Consider the following 21,225-nt stretch of genomic DNA (forward strand, 5'->3'; position numbering starts at 1 on the left):
ACATATTTTCTTTTATAGATAATAGCACACAGTCGAAAGCTCATGAAGGGCTGTGTAACAAAGTCTAAAAAATGGCAGCCGACCTGCTTGCAGATCATCTCTGTGAGTATTTGTACAGAAGAGAAGTACGATTTTCCAGAGAAGATGCTTCAAAAACTTTTTGAAAACGGTTAATCATTGCTACCCAAGAGAAAAAAATTATTATGCATATTTCGTATTTCTTGTTATAAATGTTTTTTATGTTGTTATCATTTCATTAATACTTATGAGTTTTTCCTATTTCCAGTTAACTATTTGTTTGTTTGACCGTTAGAGCTCATTTATTGTTTATAAGATTATATTAATTATTTTAAATTGAAATATGATTGTGATTATGACTATAGATATATTGATATGATTTATAAACGCGTATTCAATAAATGAATATTAAGTATTAATACTCTACCCTCAAAAACGTTCTAATTATAGTTATTTGCAATTATTGGAAGCTTGTTTTAATATTTTGAACAGCAATATTGTTCCAAATTAATTCAAACAAAAGTAAAATCATTTGTATTGATGTTTGAGTAATGGCTGCAGGTAAAATGGCGATGTAGGTACATATGTTATTTGTGTCACAAGCTGTCAAGACACGTTTATCTTTAGAAATAGTAAAAGTAACTAAATGTTAAACTGTTTTGTTTGTTACATTTTATAAATACACATAGTCTAGATAAAGAGCTGAACTATTGTAGTTTGAAATACCTATAACTTAATCGGTTTGACATTTTGGTAGTGGTAGTTTAGATAATCATGAATATCAATGATTCGATTATGGTGGGGGCCGCTTATTATAGAAACTACAGCCTAGCCATGTTACCTTATTATATTAACAATCTTGACCCTTAAGAATGTCTTAAAATAGTACACTTTTTATTTCCGGAAAGACCTTGTAGGCAGTCTCAAACCGTATATATTGCACAAAAATTGTTTTTATTTTAGGTTATATCTATTAATCAATCTAGGAAGCCTAGAGGAATCTGAGTCCCTTGGAGGGAGAGGGAATATTAAGATTTCCAACATTGTCATGAGAATTTGAGCTGGAAGAACTGGTGTAAGTGCATTTGAAGGTAATTATTTAAGAGTTCTTTGGCACTTTTTTCTGTTTTTCATCATTTTAGTTACAGTTTCTATCTCCATGGTGAGATTTATTCGTTTCTACCTCCATGGTGAAGATTAGGCCTATTGATTGTTTTTCCTTTTTTATTTCAGTTCTGTTAACTATTAAATAGCTTCTTTGGGCATCTTTGCGTTGCTTTTCCTAATTGGTTAGGTTTGGTTGCAGTCATTTACAAAAACACTCATCGTTATTCTTTGTGTACTTAATGAGTAATGTTTTTCTGCATATGATTCAATATAAATGTTAGTCATAAGTCCACATAAAAATATATTATTACTGACCATTGTGTCAGAATGGACCGAAAAGAAATTGTGTAGTTTTATTTTACGTCTTAATATGAATTAAAACTCTTTGTGTACTTCTACAGTAGCCAGTAGCGGCCATTTCCGGCCACATGTACATAAAATAATATAGGTAGGCTAAGTGAGTTTGTGTTATGTTTATTATGTTATCATCCTATTTATTTATTTAACTGATTGGTACTATCTTGAGAGGTGTTTTCATTTGTTGCAAACAGTAGCCCGTAGCCCACACTTGTGGCGGGAGGCATTCCTATAAGCCTGCTCCTGTGGAGCAAGACGATTAACATTTTCATGGATAGTCAGGCAGCACTGATGGCACTGGACTCTTGTGTGATCAAATCTAAACTAGTCTGGGATTGCTATCAAGCCGTTTCCTCCCTTGCTAGAATCAACAATGTGACCATTTGTTGGGTTCCTGGTCATGGAGGGATCCTTGGGAATGAAAGAGCTGATGCTGTGGCCAACCGGGGCTCAGCGTCAATTATGACGGGCCCTCAACTGTTCTGCGGTGTTTCAAGGTGTGAATACTTTGGGGCTGTCTCGAAATGAGTTCACACGGAACATGAGAGAAGGTGGAGGTTGCATCCGGGCATGAGAATGAGCAGAATGGTACTACAGTCACCTTCCTCCAGAGTGGCGTCAGACCTTCTCTCACTAAATAGATCAATGTCCTCTCGGGTTATAGGTCTGATCACGGGACATGGTCACCTGAGGAAGCATCTTCACAGAGTCGGCATCCTTCAGGAGGATCCGCTCTGTAGAATATGTGATGAGCAGAATGAAAGTGCCGAATACTTGCTCTTTGATTGCCCTTAAATAGCAATGGAGTGGTATGATATCTTTGGTGGTTTGGACCAGGGTGGTGAATTTCCCCAGGAGGACTTGATAGATTGTTTTTGGCGGTTTGTGGAACTGCTGAAATCATAGACTGATAGGCGTCATGGTGTGCTTCCGGGGTGCACAAAAGGCCCTTGAGGCTTAAGTGCATGGCAGTAGGCCGCCTCTTAGAAGAAGAAGCCTGTTAAACTATTAGTTCCTTTTACAAGAACATTTAGCCTTTACAAAATTGAATTCTTTCTCTTGGTTTTTAAATTTACTTTTTAAGCATTTCTTATTAAAAAACCATCAAATATTGTGAAATGGCCAAAGTAAACATTTACCAATCTTAATGCAAATTAACAAAATCATTTTTGTGGTATTAAACCTTAAACTATTTTACGACATAGTTTCCACCGATGTTTAAACACTTGTTATAGCGGTGATCAATTTGTCTATGTTACCCTCTTCGTAGAAGGTTCCTGTCAACGAATGTAGCCACAACTCCACGGCAGTTTTCACTTCATCATCTGTTTCAAAGCATTGGCCGCCTAGCTTGTGTTTCATGTGTGGAACAAATGGTAGTCATATGGTGCCAGGCTGTAGGACGGGTGATCGAACTGCTCCCAACAAAATTGTTGAACCAGTGTTTGAGTGTCACCAGCGGTATGGGGCTGAGCATTGTCATGGAGCAACACAATTCCATTACTAAGCATTCCTCTCCGTTTGTTTTGGATTGCCCGCCTTAGTTTTCTTAAGGTTTTGAAATACCTTGCCCCATTAATGGTTTCACCTCTTGGGACAAAATCAATCTGCAAAACACCTTTCCAATCCCAAAAGGTAGTGTACATGATTTTTTGTGCAGACATTGTTGGCTTGAATTTTTGTTTCTTCGGGGATTACGTGTGTCGCCACTCCATTGACTGCTGTTTGGATTCCGTTGTGACAGGACGAACCCAAGTTCCATCATCTGTTACAATTCATTAAAAGTAAAAAGTATAATCAGGAGGATATAATAGTTTTGCTGTGTTAATATATTGAATAGTGGTTTTGTATCAGGTACCCACTTGAATTTTTATTTTACAGACATAATGGGATTTGTATCGAGAACATTTGGTATACTGCTGAAACTCACTGTCATTTTTCTGATCATCACATTTGTCCCAGGCATACCTCCTGATATGGAATTTGAAGCATACACGTAAGTAAACACGTGTAATAGTAAGCTTATTCATGCGTTCTTATTTATGGTAAAATAGAACCATCTTATTACTGGAAGCTATTGTTACAATTCATTTTTATTTCTATATTTTTATTTATTTGTTGTTTTTTAGAAGATTTAATAAGAAATTATTTACAGTAATAGATTATTTTTTATTTTGATAGGACTTTAAATTTTTAAAGTTTGGATTTTAAAGACATTAAACATAAAAACTGTTATACAGTTTTCCTGTATTAATATTCTAAAATTTGCACTACATTTTTTACTTAATACTTAACATGGTTCATCAAATTTTATAGTTATTATTATTACTTTTAGTCATATAAGAACTTTTGTGTTTCAAATTATTTTTACTTTTTGCCTTACATGAGTAACCTATTAAGATGGCAAAAATAGCAAATATTTTCTATGTTCATTTTTTCCAACCCCTTTAGATAAGAATATTTGACTGTGAATGAAATTTAATTTAGTCATTAATTTAGTCTTTAATCACTTAGTATGAAGTTTGTTGATAGTTTTTGCATCAATTAAACATCATAAGACTCTTTTCAGTTGTGTTCAACATATTTTGTGACTTCTGTATTAGATTTAAAATAAACAATTTTTATATCAGTAGTATATATATCAATAGACAGTAGAATATAACAATGCACATCATAACTACTGTAAAATAGTAATACTTACAGAACAGACCTTTAAAATACAATCTTTACTTATACTTAATGCTCATTATCCACAGTCATACAGTATTTTTTAGAATCTGACAACAATAGGTTTGTGAAATCAAAACATTTCTTAGTCATGTATAATGTTATACAGTTGTATTCGTGTGCATCTATAATACTTCATGACCTTAGCATGGATCTTATGAAACAGAATAAGGGGGTCGGTGCAGTATAAAATCTATAATTGATAAAAAGTTCTTGGTCACAGGCGATTTCAACATCTACTATTTCTAATGCAGATCCAAAGTTCTAAACCTTTGACAGTCTCTCCCAATTTTTAATAAACTTATTATAATAGATGTCATTATATGAAAATGCTTGTCAATATTGAGCTATATGACTGCACTATTTAAAATGGGGCAAATATACTGTGTTCTTTGGAATCTTCAACATTTTAGTCATAAATAATTTGAGGAAGAATCTCAAAATAATCCTTAATGATAAATAACAATTTTATAATGTTAGATCTCACTATTATGAATTCTTGCCGAAATGTCTATTTATTGTGGGACATTTTAGTAACTTGCATACATCATACATTATAAAATAGACTGTTTTTCAAAATGCCATCAGCGGTGCAGGTAGTTTAGGATATGGAATGATAAACTGAAGAATAACAAATAGTCCTTCCAGCTCAGTCAGAAGATATAGGAAAATTTTTGGAGGACTGAAATATTAGTATGGTTTATTTTAGAAATACAGGATTCGGTCGAACAAAACCATTTTCCCTAGGTCAATAAACTGTGAATAGAATTGTGAATTTTTGTTAAGTTTGAACGGCTACCATATTGAAACAGGGTGTTGTACCACACTGGCCTATGAATTCAGCTGCGATATTTATAAGATCAATTTTTGTACCTAGTTTCAACAACCTGTTTTTTGAAACCGTTATAATTTTCAAAAGCCTCATCACCTAACGGAATGAATATAATATACCCTTTGGAACTGAGGATTGTTTGGACTCTGTGGGTAATGTTTGGTGAAGTTATGTAAACATTTCCCATAAGTGCTACCATGAGGATAATTGTATTAGGCAGATTCTGTATAAAAAATGTACCTACAACTTTTTACATCAATCAGTTATCTTTTCAGAGTGATGGTGGGAACTTAAGGCATTTCAATATCACTTAGTTCTCCCACTCAGCAGAAATCTACAGAGAAAAAATTATTGAAAATTATTGTAGTTTAGAAGACTTTTTCAGGGTCCTAACACATTACGCTAAAAAATATACATGAATTTTGACATTTTCCTTTAAAAATAATATATTCCAATTAGTGGTATTTGTACTGTGCTTCATTAAATATTAAAAATTGTTTCTTCAGCTTAACACCATCCCGGCCATTGGAAGGAGCTCTGGCTGTTAACAATAAATTGAACAATGCAGAACGACTGTTTGAAGATGAAATTAGAGGACCAGAGCATTTAGAAGTTCATAATGGTGTTTTATACACAACACTTGATGGAGGTTATGTGGCGAAAATTGTCGCAGACAAGATTGTACCAGTTGTAAAATTTGGGAAAAAGTGTGGTAGGTACAAAATGGGTATCTTGATATGTTTTAGTAGTACATACGAAATTTGGAATTGTTTTAATTAAGATTTTGCTTAATTAAATAGACTGCAAAAGGTTGGCAGAAATAAAGTTGAATAGTTACAAGTTATTATTTTAAATATTTTTCAGTAATTTTTTGCCTTGGCTTTTGCACATTAATCTGTTGCAGATCAATTTGTAGGGCCGTATGTGTGCCCTAGGGGGTGCATATGAATTTATGCTTTGGCAGCCAAACAATAATGCCACGGCGCATGGAACTGCCCTGAGTTTATTTTATTATTATTTATAGTATTATTATTAATAGCACCTAATAATGTATGTAACTTTTACCATAAAATGCAAAACTAGTAACTGTTGTAAATACAGCACAGGAAAACAATATATCAATAGCGCTAAATAGCAGGGAGTAAATTTAGCTGATTCTTCAACTTCTACATACAACTGCAATCTAATAGAATATTAACAAACATGTTTGAGAAAACTAATGAAAGTCGATTGTTTTACATTATTCAGTAGAATAATAATGACACTCACACTAAAGAACACTGTCTACAAGATAACTTTTTTTGTGAATGAGGGAAAGAGTCTTAATACCCTGCACTTAGTCTTAAAAGGAACTTTTTGCCTCTCTTACTTATGGGCTTCTATTCTCTGATGCCCTTTAGGCTCAACATATAAGCTCCTAGCTTTGATTTACAAATAGCAGGACAGTTCAGCCATGTGTACTTTTCTGATTCTTCTGCCACTCCACAGAGACTGCATTCATTAATCTGGCTTAACCTGTTGGGGAAGACAGACAACTTGGTTTCGTACAGAGCTGTCTCGGATGAATGCTGAGCAATGAGCTAGTCTCGACGTCTATGTTCTGAAAATACCTGCGAGATAGCGTTGCTGTGGTCTTCATAGATTCTTTTACTACAAGGAAAATGCATTTAATTTCGGTTTGTTACTGGTAGCACTGAATTGATCGCCTGTTTGTTTTTGTTTAGATTAGAAGTTGATCATAATGGTTGTAAAAAAACTGCAGAACTCTATTGTTGCTTTGTAATTAGACAGTGATTGCGAGTACAATTCTGATATCAGTGATAGCGATAGAAGCACGGTAGACATAAATATTTCCTTTGCTCAAAAAACCATTTGCCAATTCACGTTTTATGTGAGGATGAAGAACTTGAACACCAAGATGAAGGTTATTTGGATTATTTTACAATGTACAGTATCTTTTATTATTTATAAAGTAATTTGGTATATAAGTGAATAAAACTATCTAAATTTCCTAGGAAACAGAAAGTTTAGGTAAATATCCAACAAAATTATTAAAAATATTACTCATAATATTTCCCTTTATTTTATTTTTAAACTTAATATCTTACATATATTCATGATAATTTTAATTTTAGTAAAAAACATTGTCACATGCTAGGTGAAGTATGTTCAACTTAGTTAGAAAGTAACTCAAGAATAACAATTTTTGTTTAAACATAACGTATATAAAAATATTTACAAAATTAAAAATTCTTCAAAATTAGTAATTTTTTGACAAATTAGTGTTTTATACAAGGGTTATCCAGAAAGCAACAAGCCGTTTTGAAATAAAAAATTAATCAACTGAATTAGGAATGTTTTATTACAAACTTTTAAAAGCTTCACTCGTAGGCTATTTTTCAATTTAATCCCAGTTCAAATTGAGACATTTATTTTGTTTTTAAAGACCTTTAGAATAATTGTAGGCTCATTTTAAAAACAAAAAGAATTTAAAACTGTAAATAAGTGAACTTTTTTTTATTTTTGAGGGTGAGTGACATATTTTAATTGAAATTCTCCTAAAAAAGTGAAATACCCATATTATCTAAAATTTAAGTATAAATACAAAAATATAATTATATTTCATAATAATATTTAATAGTTAGATAATACTGAAAAAATAAGTATGCTGGTATAATGTAACCAGTTGCCTAGCAACAATTTTTTATTTTACTTACATTCTGCTGGTCCATAGTAGACTGTGATGATTTAACCCTTTTAGTGCCAAACAAAATTTTCGAAATTTGTACCAGGAATGCCAGGCGTACACATGCATGTTTGTACCAAGATTGCCAGCCACGTTTAGCCAAAATGTACCGTAATTCTTTAAACAATTGTAACTACACTATTTTTTAAGATAAATTCATGGGTTTTTTTTTTGTTTTTAACTTAAATAGTTGTATTTTGTATCCTGCACTTTATTTGACAAAAAATTGTGTACATTACTTTAAAAAAATTTAATTATTAGTATTTAAAATTTTTTATTTTTTTACTTTTTTGAGTTTAACTTGTGATACACAACAGTAAAATGAACATTGGAAAAACATTGATTACATCACTGAATTCCTACTTTTATTCTATTGAAATTTGCAAACTTTCAAACTGATAAATTAAAAATTGTGAAAGAACAAAAAGAACATCCAAAAGTGTGCTAACCTGGAAAAACACTCTGTTTTGCCTAATCTGTTAAATGTCTTCTTGTTTTCTTGAAGGTCTTAACACAAGAGTCAAAATATTTCACAGATCAATAGGCTAGTAACTCTCTTGAAATAAATAAATATTGTTCTCTAGGGATCACTTAAAATAACAAGTAACTATTTACATAAAAATGTACAAAATAGAAAATTTGAAGAGAACATTCAGCAGAAGTGTAGAGGGTAACACTTGGTGTGCACTCCTCTCTTACATTTAACACACATATAGGATGATTTTTTTCGTTTTCCTCCTGATTTAGTGCTTGCTACGCTACATACACAACAGTTTTTTTTCCTTTTTTTCTCCAATTTTTTCAAAACATTTTCTGACGTCAGCATTACCACCACCACCACCACGGATGCTTGCCATAGGTCTAGGACTGGTGGCACTTTCCTGCAACTGAAGCCACTGATCACCTAGCTCGTCAACAATGGATACCAGAAATTCTAGATGTGATATAGGCTTTGTAGTGTTTTGCTTGTATAATATATAGGCATTCAAAAGCATTCTGGATAAGAGATTGAAGGTAATTTTTTTCCAAAATTTAAAACTTCTCCTATCGTCCAGGTATTGGTATAGCATTTGGTCTGATCCATCAACCCCACCCATATTAGCATTGTAATTACATATCATTTTTGGTTTGTTAGATATGACAGTAAAATTTCCTCTGCGTTTTACTTTACGCTCTGAAGCAGCGACATCATTTGTAGACAACAGCAAAACCTGCTTTTTTTTGTGCCTGCTTTTGTCTGTAGCCAAGAATAATCATTTGACTTTTCCTCATGTATTTTGTTTCACCAACTTTAAATTTTTGTATCATTTGAGCAGGGATACCTTTACGGTTGTGCCTTAGAGTGCCAGTTATAAAGGATTCCTTAGAATATAGATGTGTTGCCAATGTCAGGGAGGTGAAAAAATTGTCCACAAACACGTGGTATCCCTTATTGTACAAATTAGACATACTCATTAGTTTATCCACTACTGTAAAGCCTAAACCTTTTTCTTTTACCGTTGTCTTCTCATTGCCTTTGGCTCCTTTGTATACAAAAAAACTTACACAATAATGAGTGGTAGCATCAACCAACTTTTCACCGGGATGGTAGCATGGTGTCTGTCCAACGGGATCGTAGGTCGGGCCATTATCTGTATCGTCAACAACCGAACTTGAACTCGACACTTTTTCATTTTCTGAAATTTCACTCACGAAACCGTCTGAAAGATATTCACTTTCTACTAATCTAGCGATAGTATTATCACTAACAGGTGAATGAGAACGTTTCATTTTGATAGAAAGAAGTCATTAGCACATCTCACTTCACTCAAAACACTCACGAACAACTAAAGTACAACTGTAAACAACAACGACAATGCTGTCTAATGTTGACAGCTGAGAAACGAAATGCACAGAATAGCCAACTTTAAAATCAAAATATGGCTACCTAGTATGACTTATAAACTGGGTAATGTAATTATCAGAAAGATCGTTGTATTGCGATTCTAAAACATTACAAGTATGTTTATTTTGACTAATTTATGTTACATATAAACAGTCAAAATTAATATTTCCACGGAAACCAATAATTCTTTTACATCTTTAAAAAGAGTTTTACTCTAGTGCCATATTTGTTATTTTTATATCATTACTGTACTGTATAGGGGTTCCTAACATGTACAATTTATGAAAATGGTATGAAAGTTTTAATCAATGTAAAATGTAAATGTCAAAAGTGTTCTGGCTGTAATTGTTTAACTTCTAACAAAAAATAATAAAATGTTTGTATTTTTAACGGTACTGTATTTTTGTTACATGACTTTTAACCCGGGATCACTCGCGCTGTTAGGTTGAACCTAACATTGGTAAATGGAGTACAATATTACTAGTCAAAGTTACTATATTTTTCTCGTCTTTTTGTCTATTCCTCGTTGAAGTGTCTGTTGAGCATGTTTTCGCGCGAAAAGAGTAAGTTCCGTGTGGTGGGGGGTAACTGGTGGGGAGGGGAGTGTAGCCATAGCCATACGCGCGCTGTTAGTGCCAACCTAACCGCGCGAGTAACGATGTTGTCTCATTTGTTAGGTGCTACCTAACGACGCGAGTAACCGCGTTAGTGTTTTGTTTGTGTTTCAACTTTAGTTTTTTTGTTGATTTAATTTTAATATTGTGGTGTAGTTAATCTGTTTGCTTGAACTAAGTGACATTTATAAACAGATACTTAAAAATGAACAATGAACACATTTTTGGTGTTGGTTAGAAGAAGAGGAGAATTTGTTGCACGATGAACGTGTCAGATTTGGATGCAACAACTGAAATTGATGATCAAGACACCAACTCAGAGCAGTCAGACTTCGAGAATGAACCTAATGAATTTACTGAAAGTGCTGGTCCATGTGAACCCAGTGTTACGACACCAACTGTAAGTAGGCCTAATCTATCATTAGTCTCTAACTTACAACCGTACTATGTAGGAAGAGACCAAATCACGGATGGAATGTACATGAACCTCCCAGTTCAAGAACACCTAGGCAAAAATATAATTACAACACTACCTGGAGTAAAGGCTATGGCACGTCATTCTAACACAATTTATGACACGTGGAAATTGTTTTTTCCCGACACGTTAATTGATGAAATAGTACGTTGTACAAATGAACAGCTGTTAGTTATGAGCCAAAAGTACACAAGAGAGAAAAAGACTGCCCTCAAACAGATTTTTTGCGAATTACATGCATTTTTTGTATTTTTGTATTTGGCTGGTGTCAAGAAAGGTAACCATTTGAATATTGATGAGCTTTGGGCAAATGATGGCACTGCTCCTGATTTCTTTGTGGCTACGATGTCTAAAAAAAACGTTTCCAACACACTCATTCAGGCCATAAGATTTGATAAGAAGAGCACAAGACCTGCCCGATCAACTAAGGATAACTTAGCACCAATACGGGACGTGTTTGAGGCATTTGTAAAAAAAATGTCAAGACACCTACAATCTAGGTGCATTAACAACTCTAGACGGAAATGTTGGAGGCGTTTAGGGGCAAGTGCCAATTCAGGCAATATATTGCCAACAAACCCGCGAAATACGGGATAAAGATTTACGCACTGGTTGATGCAAGGACTTTTTTTACAAACAACCTCGAGATTTATCCTGGAAAACAGCCTCCAGGAGAGTTTGATTTAGGCAATGATGTAGTGAGTGTTGTAAAACGTATGATAAAACCCCATTGACAACTCCGGAAGAGAAATGTTACAATGGATAATTATTTCATGGACATACCATTGGCTAATGACCTCTATGCAAATCACAGACTTACTGTAGTAGGAACTGTTCGTAAAAATAAGCGCCAATTGCCTTTAGAACTCACGACCAATTTACGTGAACGTCCAGTAAAGAGTACTATATTTGCCTTCTCCCAAAAGCCCAAACAACTGTATGCTAGCCTCATACCATTCCAAAGAGAAATAAAAATGTTTTAGTCGGATCAACCATGCACAAACAAGGAGTGATTGACGAAGAAAGTGGTGATAATTTTGAAACCAGAACTAATCACATTTTACAACCTCACAAAAGGAAGTGTAGATGTGGTTGGACAGAATGAAAACAGAATATTGTGTTTCAAGGATTTGTTAACAGATGGCCGTTCACTGTATTTTGTTCTTTGTTGAATATTGGAGCCATTAAACAGCCAGATAATTCTGAAGAGTAACACAAACATTTTAATGCCCAGACGGAAGTATTTAACCGAGTTGGCTAGAGTGCAATCCCCCACATTACAAGACGGTCATCACTGACGAACTTATCAATTTCACTTCGCCAAAAGATCAAGAGCATTGTGGGAACACCTGCAACACCAGCACCACCTCCAGAAGACGGACAAAAAACCCGATGTGTATACTGTCCTATTAGAAAAAACAGGTATACACAGGCCAGATTTTAGTGGTTGTAACCACGCAGTATGCAAAGAGCATATTTTCTTCTACAGTGCTGACATGCTTCCAGTGCGCAGCTGCAGAAAACCCTCAAGATGTAGAGGTAAATGATCAAGAACAACCTTTGTGATAATCAGAGACTGTACATGTTTATGTAAATGTACATTTTAAGAATATTACAATGTTTTTTTTTTTTTTTTGGCACTCGAGGGCATTTTTTCAAAACTGCTCATATAATCAATATGTATATTTTTTTATAACAAACCATTTAAAATGTTTCATAATAATGTATAAAGTACTGTTTAAGATGCAATTATGTACAATAAAAACAAAAAAATTAATGGAAAATGAGTTTTTATTCAATATTTCCAAATGTTTAGATTCAACCTAACACGCGAGTAACGGTGTTAGTCTAAAACACGCGAGTGATCCCGGGTTAAGGATGTACTATTGTGTTATTATAGGCTAACAAATTATAAATTAATAATATAAAAACTGTATAAGTAAAATTTAAAAAATTATTATGAAACAAAAAAGTTATAAAACATGATAATGCAGGTTAGTAACATTTGTTTTTATATTTGTAATGTAAGTATATATTAGAGTGTTTCTTGTAAAAGATGAAGATACCAAATTTATAAGATTCAGTGAAGAAATAAATTTACTATAAATAATAAAACACGGAAAGTACCAATCGATATTAACCTAACAATTTTTGGCTATTCATAAATAGTGAAAATATTAGAAAATTTTGAGCAGGCCCAAACTAATTAGTTCCAAAATAATATAATAAGAATCAAAAGTTCGAAAAGAATATTGTCAAACATGGCCAGAAAATGTATAAATACCTTCCTGTATAAACAGAAAATAATTATTATATGCTCTAATTTATCACTTCATAAAACATAATTTACGAATCGAGAAACAGACTAAGTGTATTATGCAAAGAGAGACAGATGGGTAGAATACAGAATTGAGCTTCAACAATTACTTTGGTTTGGCGGATATAAGATCATGCTCATAGTGGTCAAAAACTAAATAAACTTGCCTTAAATCAATCTTTCAAGTGTTTTTTTGTCTAACTGATTATTATTTTTTAAGTTGATTGCTCAAAGAATAATGGTGTAAACTAAAATAATATTTTCGGTATGTTGAAATGCAAAAATAACACTTCTGTATAGTTACGTGTTTACGAATGTTTATTTTAAATAAATAGTTTGTGCAACTAGCATTTTGTTTGCAGCTGTATAAAGATTAGAGTTGTTTCAGTTGTGGTATTCACTTTTCATTCAGACATCACATCTCATCACACAGAGCAATGAAATATCCATTATTTTTATTTTCACAAATTAATTTTAAGCAGAAAAATGCTTGTGAATAGTATTTATTCATTTTTACAAAAACAAAGAGGATGACATGTGTTAATAACTAAAGATTGAAATCCCCTCTTTTAATTTGTACCAAAGATATTGTGATAACTCTCCTGTATATGCTAAATTGGTTGAAGCAACACACACATGTTGTTCATCAGATTTGGGGGTTATCTCAGGGTTAACCAAGTTATTAATTGTTTTTAATACTCTGCAGTATGGCTGTTTCACCTCTAGGTATTCTCAGTAGTTCTTAAGTCAGATGGTTTTGGTATTACGTTTTTCCTACCTTCATTATACTGGTCTGGTGTTCTAAGGTTAAATTTGAGTGTGTATTTTTTAGAAGGATTATATGAGCCTGAAGTATGTGGTCGTCCTCTTGGCTTAGCATTTGACAGGAAGGGATTCATGTATGCAGTTGATGCGTATTACGGCGTTTTCAAAGTTAATACTTCTACTGGTAAGTTAACTTCATGCATTTACTTTTCATAGTTTTATTTTTGTTTAGTTATAATAAAAATGTAATCATATTTTTCTTGTAGTTTTAAACTTGACCTTCAATGGTAAAAAGTTTGTTTGAATTATTGTTTAGTGTAGCACATATAAATGAAGTGCCGATGCAATAAAGGGATATTTTCAGAAGGATAAACAGTTCAATACAAGTAAAATCATTGGTCAAATAAATATTTATTTTTAGTATTTTTTTTAACGAAACAAACGTCTTGAAAATATCAAGGAATTGGATTTAAATTTATGTAGTTTTACTTTGGGATTTCTTCAGAATATATTTTTGTGACCTTCATGTTATTATAATTTAACTCAATTTTGTATTTAAAAATTAGCATTTATATAATTTGTTCAGAATTTATTGGTGAATTTTAAAAATAATAATCTAAAATTTAGAATTTTTGACAATATGTACTACCTAATTGTGCTAAAAGAGTTTAAAATATAATTATTAAACAGATACTCATCCCAACAGTCTATTTATTTGTTTATCAAATCGAAATAAAAAATTTGTTTCAAAATGTTAGGTGAATATGAGCAACTAGTCTCAATGGACACAGAGATAGAGAAGAAAGTGCCCAAGCTGCCCAACTCTGTGACCGTTGCCAAGGATGGTACCATCTACTGGACTGATTCAACTACATCCCACTACTTACACGATGGGTTCTACACCATGTTAGGAAATGGCAATGGAAGGTAGAGGTCCTTCTTTTGTGATTTGGATTACTTTTTGTCTGAGTGAATTAATTAAATGTTTTTTTTATGAGATATTTTCCTTTCCATGTAAATTCTATAGTAAAAGTTATAAAAGTAGTATTTCGTAATAAAAATATGTGTATATTTTATTCTTATGTATAAGTAATATACGAGGGTCTTCCAGAAAGTAAAGAACGATTGCGCATCACGGGCGGCGCAGTTCCCCCACCACCGCGGTAGATAGCTTGTTCGTTAGCCACACCTTCTGCCTCAGTGTGAGCTGAGTAGCGGTACCGCGAGGTCACGTTTGCGTCTCCTGTGAAAGTTTAAAATGGCGGCGTTAATTGAAAATCCCGCCAAGTGTGAACTGCGTAGTGTGATACGGTTTCTGAATGCACAGAATGTTCGACCTATTGAAATTTATAGTCAAATTAAGGCAGTTTACGGTGACAATGCGATGAACGAGTCATCAGTGAGAAAATGGTGCATTCAATTTAAGGAAGGTCGAACTAATGTGCACGACGAGGAACGAAGTGGAAGGCCGTCACTCGTTACTGACGAGTTGGCAGCGAAAGTTGATGGAAAAATTCAACAAAACCGTCGTTTCACTTTGAGTGGTCTAGTGGAATTTTTTCCACAAATTTCAAGGTCGCTTTTGCACGAAATAGTGACTGAACGTCTTGGTTATCAGAAAATGTGTGCTCGTTGGGTGCCTAAGATTCTTACTGATGTCCACAAGACTAAACGGATGGGAGCAGCTCTTGAGTTTTTGACTCAGTATGACGAAGAAGGTGATGCGTTTCTTGACCGCATCGTAACGGGTGACGAAACTTGGGTTTCCTATCGAACCCCGGAAACAAAGCTCCAGTAAATGGAATGGCATCACTCGAATTCACCAACAAAAAACAGGAAAGAAAAACCAAACTTGAACACCAGGAAATTGATGGTAACAGTTTTTTGGGACCGAAAAGGCCTAATCCATGTGGAGTTCATGCCAAGAGGCGAAACAATCAACTCAGAGGCCTACATCGAGACCTTGCATCGGCTTCGCCGCGCTATTCAGAACAAACGACGCGGAATGCTGTCGTCGAAAGTGGTGCTGATCCACGACAATGCTCGGCCTCATTGCAGTGCACGAACCAAAGCAGAACTCAATTCTTTCAAATGGCAAATCTTCGGACACCCTCCGTATAGTCCAGATCTGGCTCCGAGTGACTATCACTTGTTTCCAAAGTTGAAAGTGTTTTTAGGCGGAAAAAACTTTTTGGGTGACGAATACCTCAATGAAGGAGTAAAAACGTGGCTTCATTCCTTGGCGGCAGAACAGTATAACGTCGGTATAGAAAAACTGGTGCCACGCTACAGCAAGTGCCTTGACAGTTCCGGCGATTTTGTAGAAAAATAGAGTAAGTTTATAAGTATTTATAAATAAATTTTCATGCTCTTATCTTTTGTTTTTATTGACTTATAACAAAACGTTCTTTACTTTCTGGAAGACCCTCGTACATGCCAAACTTCATCTAAATCTCTGTTCACAAGATTTTGTGTGATTGAGATCAAGCATTCAAACATCATTATTCACATACTTTCATATTTATATTATTAATAGGATATGAATTTAGTAGGAATATTTATTATACTAATTTTGTTATTATACTATCATAGGATTAATTGGTATGAAGAAACAGGATTCCAAATCCTAGGAAGAAGGCCTTAAATTCAGTTGATACATGGAGAAGAGCTATACTCTATGGATCTATTTTGTTTAAGCATGACATTGGATTACTCTTTAAGCTATAAAGAGTGGTCCTTGAACTTCTCCCTGCTCCTTCATAAGTATATCAGGCAGGCGTCACATTTTTGGTACCAATTTTGTTTATTATACATTATAAATTCTTGAGCTCTGCAGGTATTATATTCTGACATTTTATTGTTGGTTTTGTTGTGATTAGTCTGGGTTTTCTGAAATGTTGTGTTTTAAATAAGAAACAAAAAGTTTACTACACAGTATAACAGTAGAATATTTAAAATGTACATACTTTTCATTGAAATACTGTAATTTCATATTTTAAATATGTTACTTGTTATGAACAAACTGTAATAAAATGGAATGAAATTTGCTTTTAATTAACCTGTCAAAAAGATTTTAAATTGCTATTAAGTAAACATGTACTCTGTATGACTACTTATATTCTGATCCTCCTATTAGAATAATTGACCCTCACATGGTTTCATATGAACATCAGGTTTTTGTGTTGGCACGATCTATTTGTAGAAGTCTGAACATTTCAAGCAAATATCTCTCTCACTAAATAGAAAAATCATTGTATATGTGTCTCATTACTAAAATGTTATGTTTGTTCTATTCAGCTGTTTTTTTTTTTTTTTTTAACCAAATGGATGACAAATTGATTGCTTATATAAATAGTGTTTGCTACAGTTTAGATGGACTCAAGTTTACACTATATTTATTACACAGTGTTAAGGTATCACTGTTTTAGTTCCAGTTTATAATACTAGTCTAACCATTATATTTTACTGTATAAATAATTGGGAAATATAGGGTGCAACAAAGATTATTGGGGTTTTCGTGTATGTCAAGCCTACTTATGAAAATGTTTTAATTTGATATAATATGAACAGATGAAATAAAATATTCGTGTATAAACAGTGGTGTTTAATAAAACAAAAGTAAAAACAGCTAATAAACATAACCGGGTAACTGAATAAAATGTCCTGCAGGTGGGCTTGTGAAAATCCCCATGCTGAAGGGTTGCAATTTATTGTTTTAGCATAATACAAATGCAATATTTGTCAATCCTTTTGTACTTTGACAAATTACAAGATATTATTTGTGAAAGGTCATCAAGCATTTATATTAAATAATAGTTCTATGATAAATATATGGATTTTAAATGATGAGCAGTTAATTGAATGGATATAAAATAATTATGAATTGTAACCTTGTGTTTGTTTCACAGGCTTATAAAATATGACCCGAAGACAAAAATCAACACTGTTCTAATAGACAAGCTGCATTTTGCAAATGGAGTTGCTCTTTCTCGTGACGAATCATTTGTACTGGTCTCTGACTTGTTAAGGAGTAGAGTCATGAAGTAAGTACTCATAATTTTAAGATATTCCCAATTCAAATTGGGACAACATTAGGATTAGTATCTGCCTTTATGTAAAATAATGTTTTGATATGTTTAATTAAGAAAATTTTTCCATAGATATTAAATATGTAAACATATTGAAAATAGTGGTTAAATTAATTAAACATGTGGTCATGCTGTCACAATACAATGTGTACAAAAAATAGTTAATTATGTTTAACAGGGTCTTTCAATTAATATTTCCCAACTTTAGAGACCAAGATGGGATTTATAACTGCTTTAGAGACCAGTGGGGCGTAACCTGGAAAGATTTTTGACATAAGAATAGACCTATATTCATCTCAGGTACCCTAAGAATGTCCATGTAAAATATCATTACAATCAGTTGTATAGTTTATGCGTGAAAGCAAAACAAACAAACAAAGGCCAAGTACATAATTATAATATTATTAAAATAAATAATGCTGTAAGATCAGTTTGTTTGTCAGTGTATATAACATTATTGTAATATATTTCACAAATCACAAGGATGTCATATACTGAGAGTAAGTATTGTAGTGCAATACCAAATCCAAATATTATTAATATCTCTCTATTACTATATTTTAAAAGCAATTATGAATTAACCAATATGTTAAAATTCAACTACATGTTGAATTATGATGTTTTGTTTTAAAAAAATATGGCCCATTAGTTAAAATAAATAGTTAAAATAGCATGACCTATTTAAAACATCAATATTTATAAAAAAATAACAATTAATAAAACATTTACAAATTAAAATATTTTTTTGTAGGTTAAAGTGAATTAAAATGCTTTTTGCTTACACCTAGAGACTCATTGTCCCCTCAATAGTACCGGACTCCCGCAGGCTCATTATCCCACGGACTACTGGCTTAAAAAACCCCTTGTCACAAGGACACTAGCCTAGAACTGTTAAGCACATTATTTCATCCTAGGCCTGTGAGTTACGCCACTAGGGCTTTCCTCGTTGGGGGAATCAGTGAGTTAAGGCCGATCGAGGTGTACCTTTTACGTCCGAAGTACAGACTGGCCAGTTTGCTTTACCCTGTTCCAGGTGTCCTCTCCGTCCAAACCAAAGATTTGGTTGAGGTATGTGGATGATACCTTTGTTATTTTTCCTCATGGAGACACTGAATTTAATGAGTTTTTGAATTAAGTTAACAGTATTTCTCCTTCCATTCGCCTCACAATGGAAGTGGAAGTCCAATACAAGTTTCCTCTTTTGGATGTGTGTGTATTAAGAGATAGGGATGTCCGTAAGACAACTGTTTTTCGAAAGAAAACACACAGGAAAATATTTAAATTTTCAATCAAACCATCAAAAATCTCTCAAAGAAGAAGTGGCCTACTTATTATTTCATAGAGAAAAGAGCTTATGCTCAGATAAAGATGGATTAAAAGAGAAATTTAAGAAAGTTAAATCAGATCTTAAAGGCAATGTATACCTTCAATTAGTAATAAATAAGTGCAAATGAACCAGAAGAATCATTCCTGAGTCAGAAAAACAGTATAGTGATAAATTTGCGTTTATGTCAATCCCTTATGTGCTGGTATTATCGGAGAAAATTAGAAGAGTAGGTAGAAAGTACTACATCAGAACCACATTTAAAACACACAATAATCTTAGAAAAAGTCTTGTAAAAACAAAACCAAAAAATGGCACTCAGGTTTCAGAAAACTGTGTTTACAGTATAAAATGTAGTTGCAATAGGGAATACATAGGCAAGACAAAACGACCATTAAACTTAAGAATAAAAGAACACAAAGAAAGTACAAGAAAGGGTCTCACAGAAAAGTCAAAAAATGCACACCATTGTTAGTCCAAAGACCATCATATGAATTGGGAAGAAGCAAACAAAATACATCGGAAACCACATTTCTTCAAAAGAAAATTAGGAGAGGCAACATAAATTAAATTGGCAGGCCAACCAATCAGTCAACCGTCAGTCGAGATTAGGCCGCTTGGGATTCTAAAAAGCTTTGGATTCTATTTAAATATTGGAAATTCTAAAAATGAATTAAAAATAAAACCAGAAGTATCAAACCGATTAGATATATGTAATAAACCAAAGCGGAGTCACAATATGGTTTTAAGAAGTTCATCTAGCATGAACCAGTAATAAAAAAGGCCCCATTCGTGTACCCCTTCTTTTTTGTCTGCCACCTTGTTTCTGCCGTGACGATCGCCATTTGCTATTGGCCTCTGGTCAGTCGTAAGTGGTTGGTTGATAAAAGTAGACATATTGTGACCTGTATTCTGTAGTTCAGTTTTAATAATTAGTGTTGTATTTAGTTTTTAATTAAGTGCATGTTTTTTAGAGTTAGTGAAGTTGACACACAACATGGTGATTGTGATCCTGATTTAGACATGTCACAACGCTCTGGTATGATTTGTTTATTTTAACCTAGTTTGTAATTATGTGTTAAGTTAGTTATTTACCTGAAGAAGAGATCAGATTGCAGATCTCAAAATGTAGCGTTACTGATTCTTTGTTTCACTGAACAATGGCAAATGTCCGGAAAAATCTTGTTTCCTTTACAATCCTTCTATCGTCAAAAATAAACTTCAAACAAAGAATTAGTTATTTGTCTTTCTATATTATTAAATGACCTATAATGGTGCAAATTTTCAGTTTTTCTTGTACTACTATTATTTCTAACATTTCCATGTAAAATCGTAGTATTTAAATGTTTGTCTAACTGTATTTAAAAATTCATATTTTATGACATTAACCTATTAAGCACTTATAATACCGTTTCATGATGGCCAACATGGTACCAAAACACCAATCATGAGACAGTACTGTGATGATGATACACGTTATTAAATATTTGTTTAAACATTAGTATGGACTCAAATAATAAAATGTATGTAATAAAATTGAACAATACAACGTGTATTATACATATAAATATGTATCAATCCTAGAAAAACAACGTAAATCAAGGTATAATATAATATTTTTTTAATTTTTTCTAACCAGATATATGTAATTGAATTGTTGAGAATTTCAGTAAAATGGTTGATCTTTGTCTTATTTTGTAAAACTTTGTATTTTATTTTTGTTTATTTCCAACACATGTTTCTACTGTATAATCTATGGTTTGAATAAACAAACACAGTACATGGGTGACGTACATTCAGTTTTGTTGTTATTACGGTGGTGTAATTTGAATTTTGCAAATAGGGCAGAGACTTCTAATGAGTTTAATTGTGTTTTCTCAAAATTAGATTATATTGTAGCCTGTTTCACTAGCTAAAAACAGTAACTCAGTCAACCAAATCACAATAAAATTGAATTTTTTATGAGTTTT

General features: G+C 33.0%; 1 protein-coding gene across 4 annotated transcripts in view; it reads left to right on the forward strand.

Moving 5' to 3' along the window:
• Positions 1–21,225, forward strand: part of LOC124371990 (adipocyte plasma membrane-associated protein-like) — a 32,893-nt gene that overhangs the window by 1,121 nt on the left and 10,547 nt on the right. For 3 of the 4 annotated variants that reach the window (XM_046830378.1, XM_046830364.1, XM_046830386.1), the window contains exons 2-6: positions 3,364–3,478; positions 5,548–5,753; positions 13,911–14,027; positions 14,602–14,770; positions 17,752–17,886. In XM_046830378.1, the coding sequence (XP_046686334.1) occupies positions 3,369–3,478; positions 5,548–5,753; positions 13,911–14,027; positions 14,602–14,770; positions 17,752–17,886 (737 nt within the window). In that variant the 5' untranslated portion in view covers positions 3,364–3,368. Of the gene's footprint in view, positions 1–981; positions 1,110–3,363; positions 3,479–5,547; positions 5,754–13,910; positions 14,028–14,601; positions 14,771–17,751; positions 17,887–21,225 lie in introns of all 4 variants that reach the window. The other variant, XM_046830371.1, reaches the window with a different exon arrangement.

The sequence above is a fragment of the Homalodisca vitripennis genome, chromosome 1 (assembly GCF_021130785.1).
Source record: "Homalodisca vitripennis isolate AUS2020 chromosome 1, UT_GWSS_2.1, whole genome shotgun sequence".
In the NCBI taxonomy this organism is placed as follows: Eukaryota; Metazoa; Arthropoda; class Insecta; order Hemiptera; family Cicadellidae; genus Homalodisca; species Homalodisca vitripennis.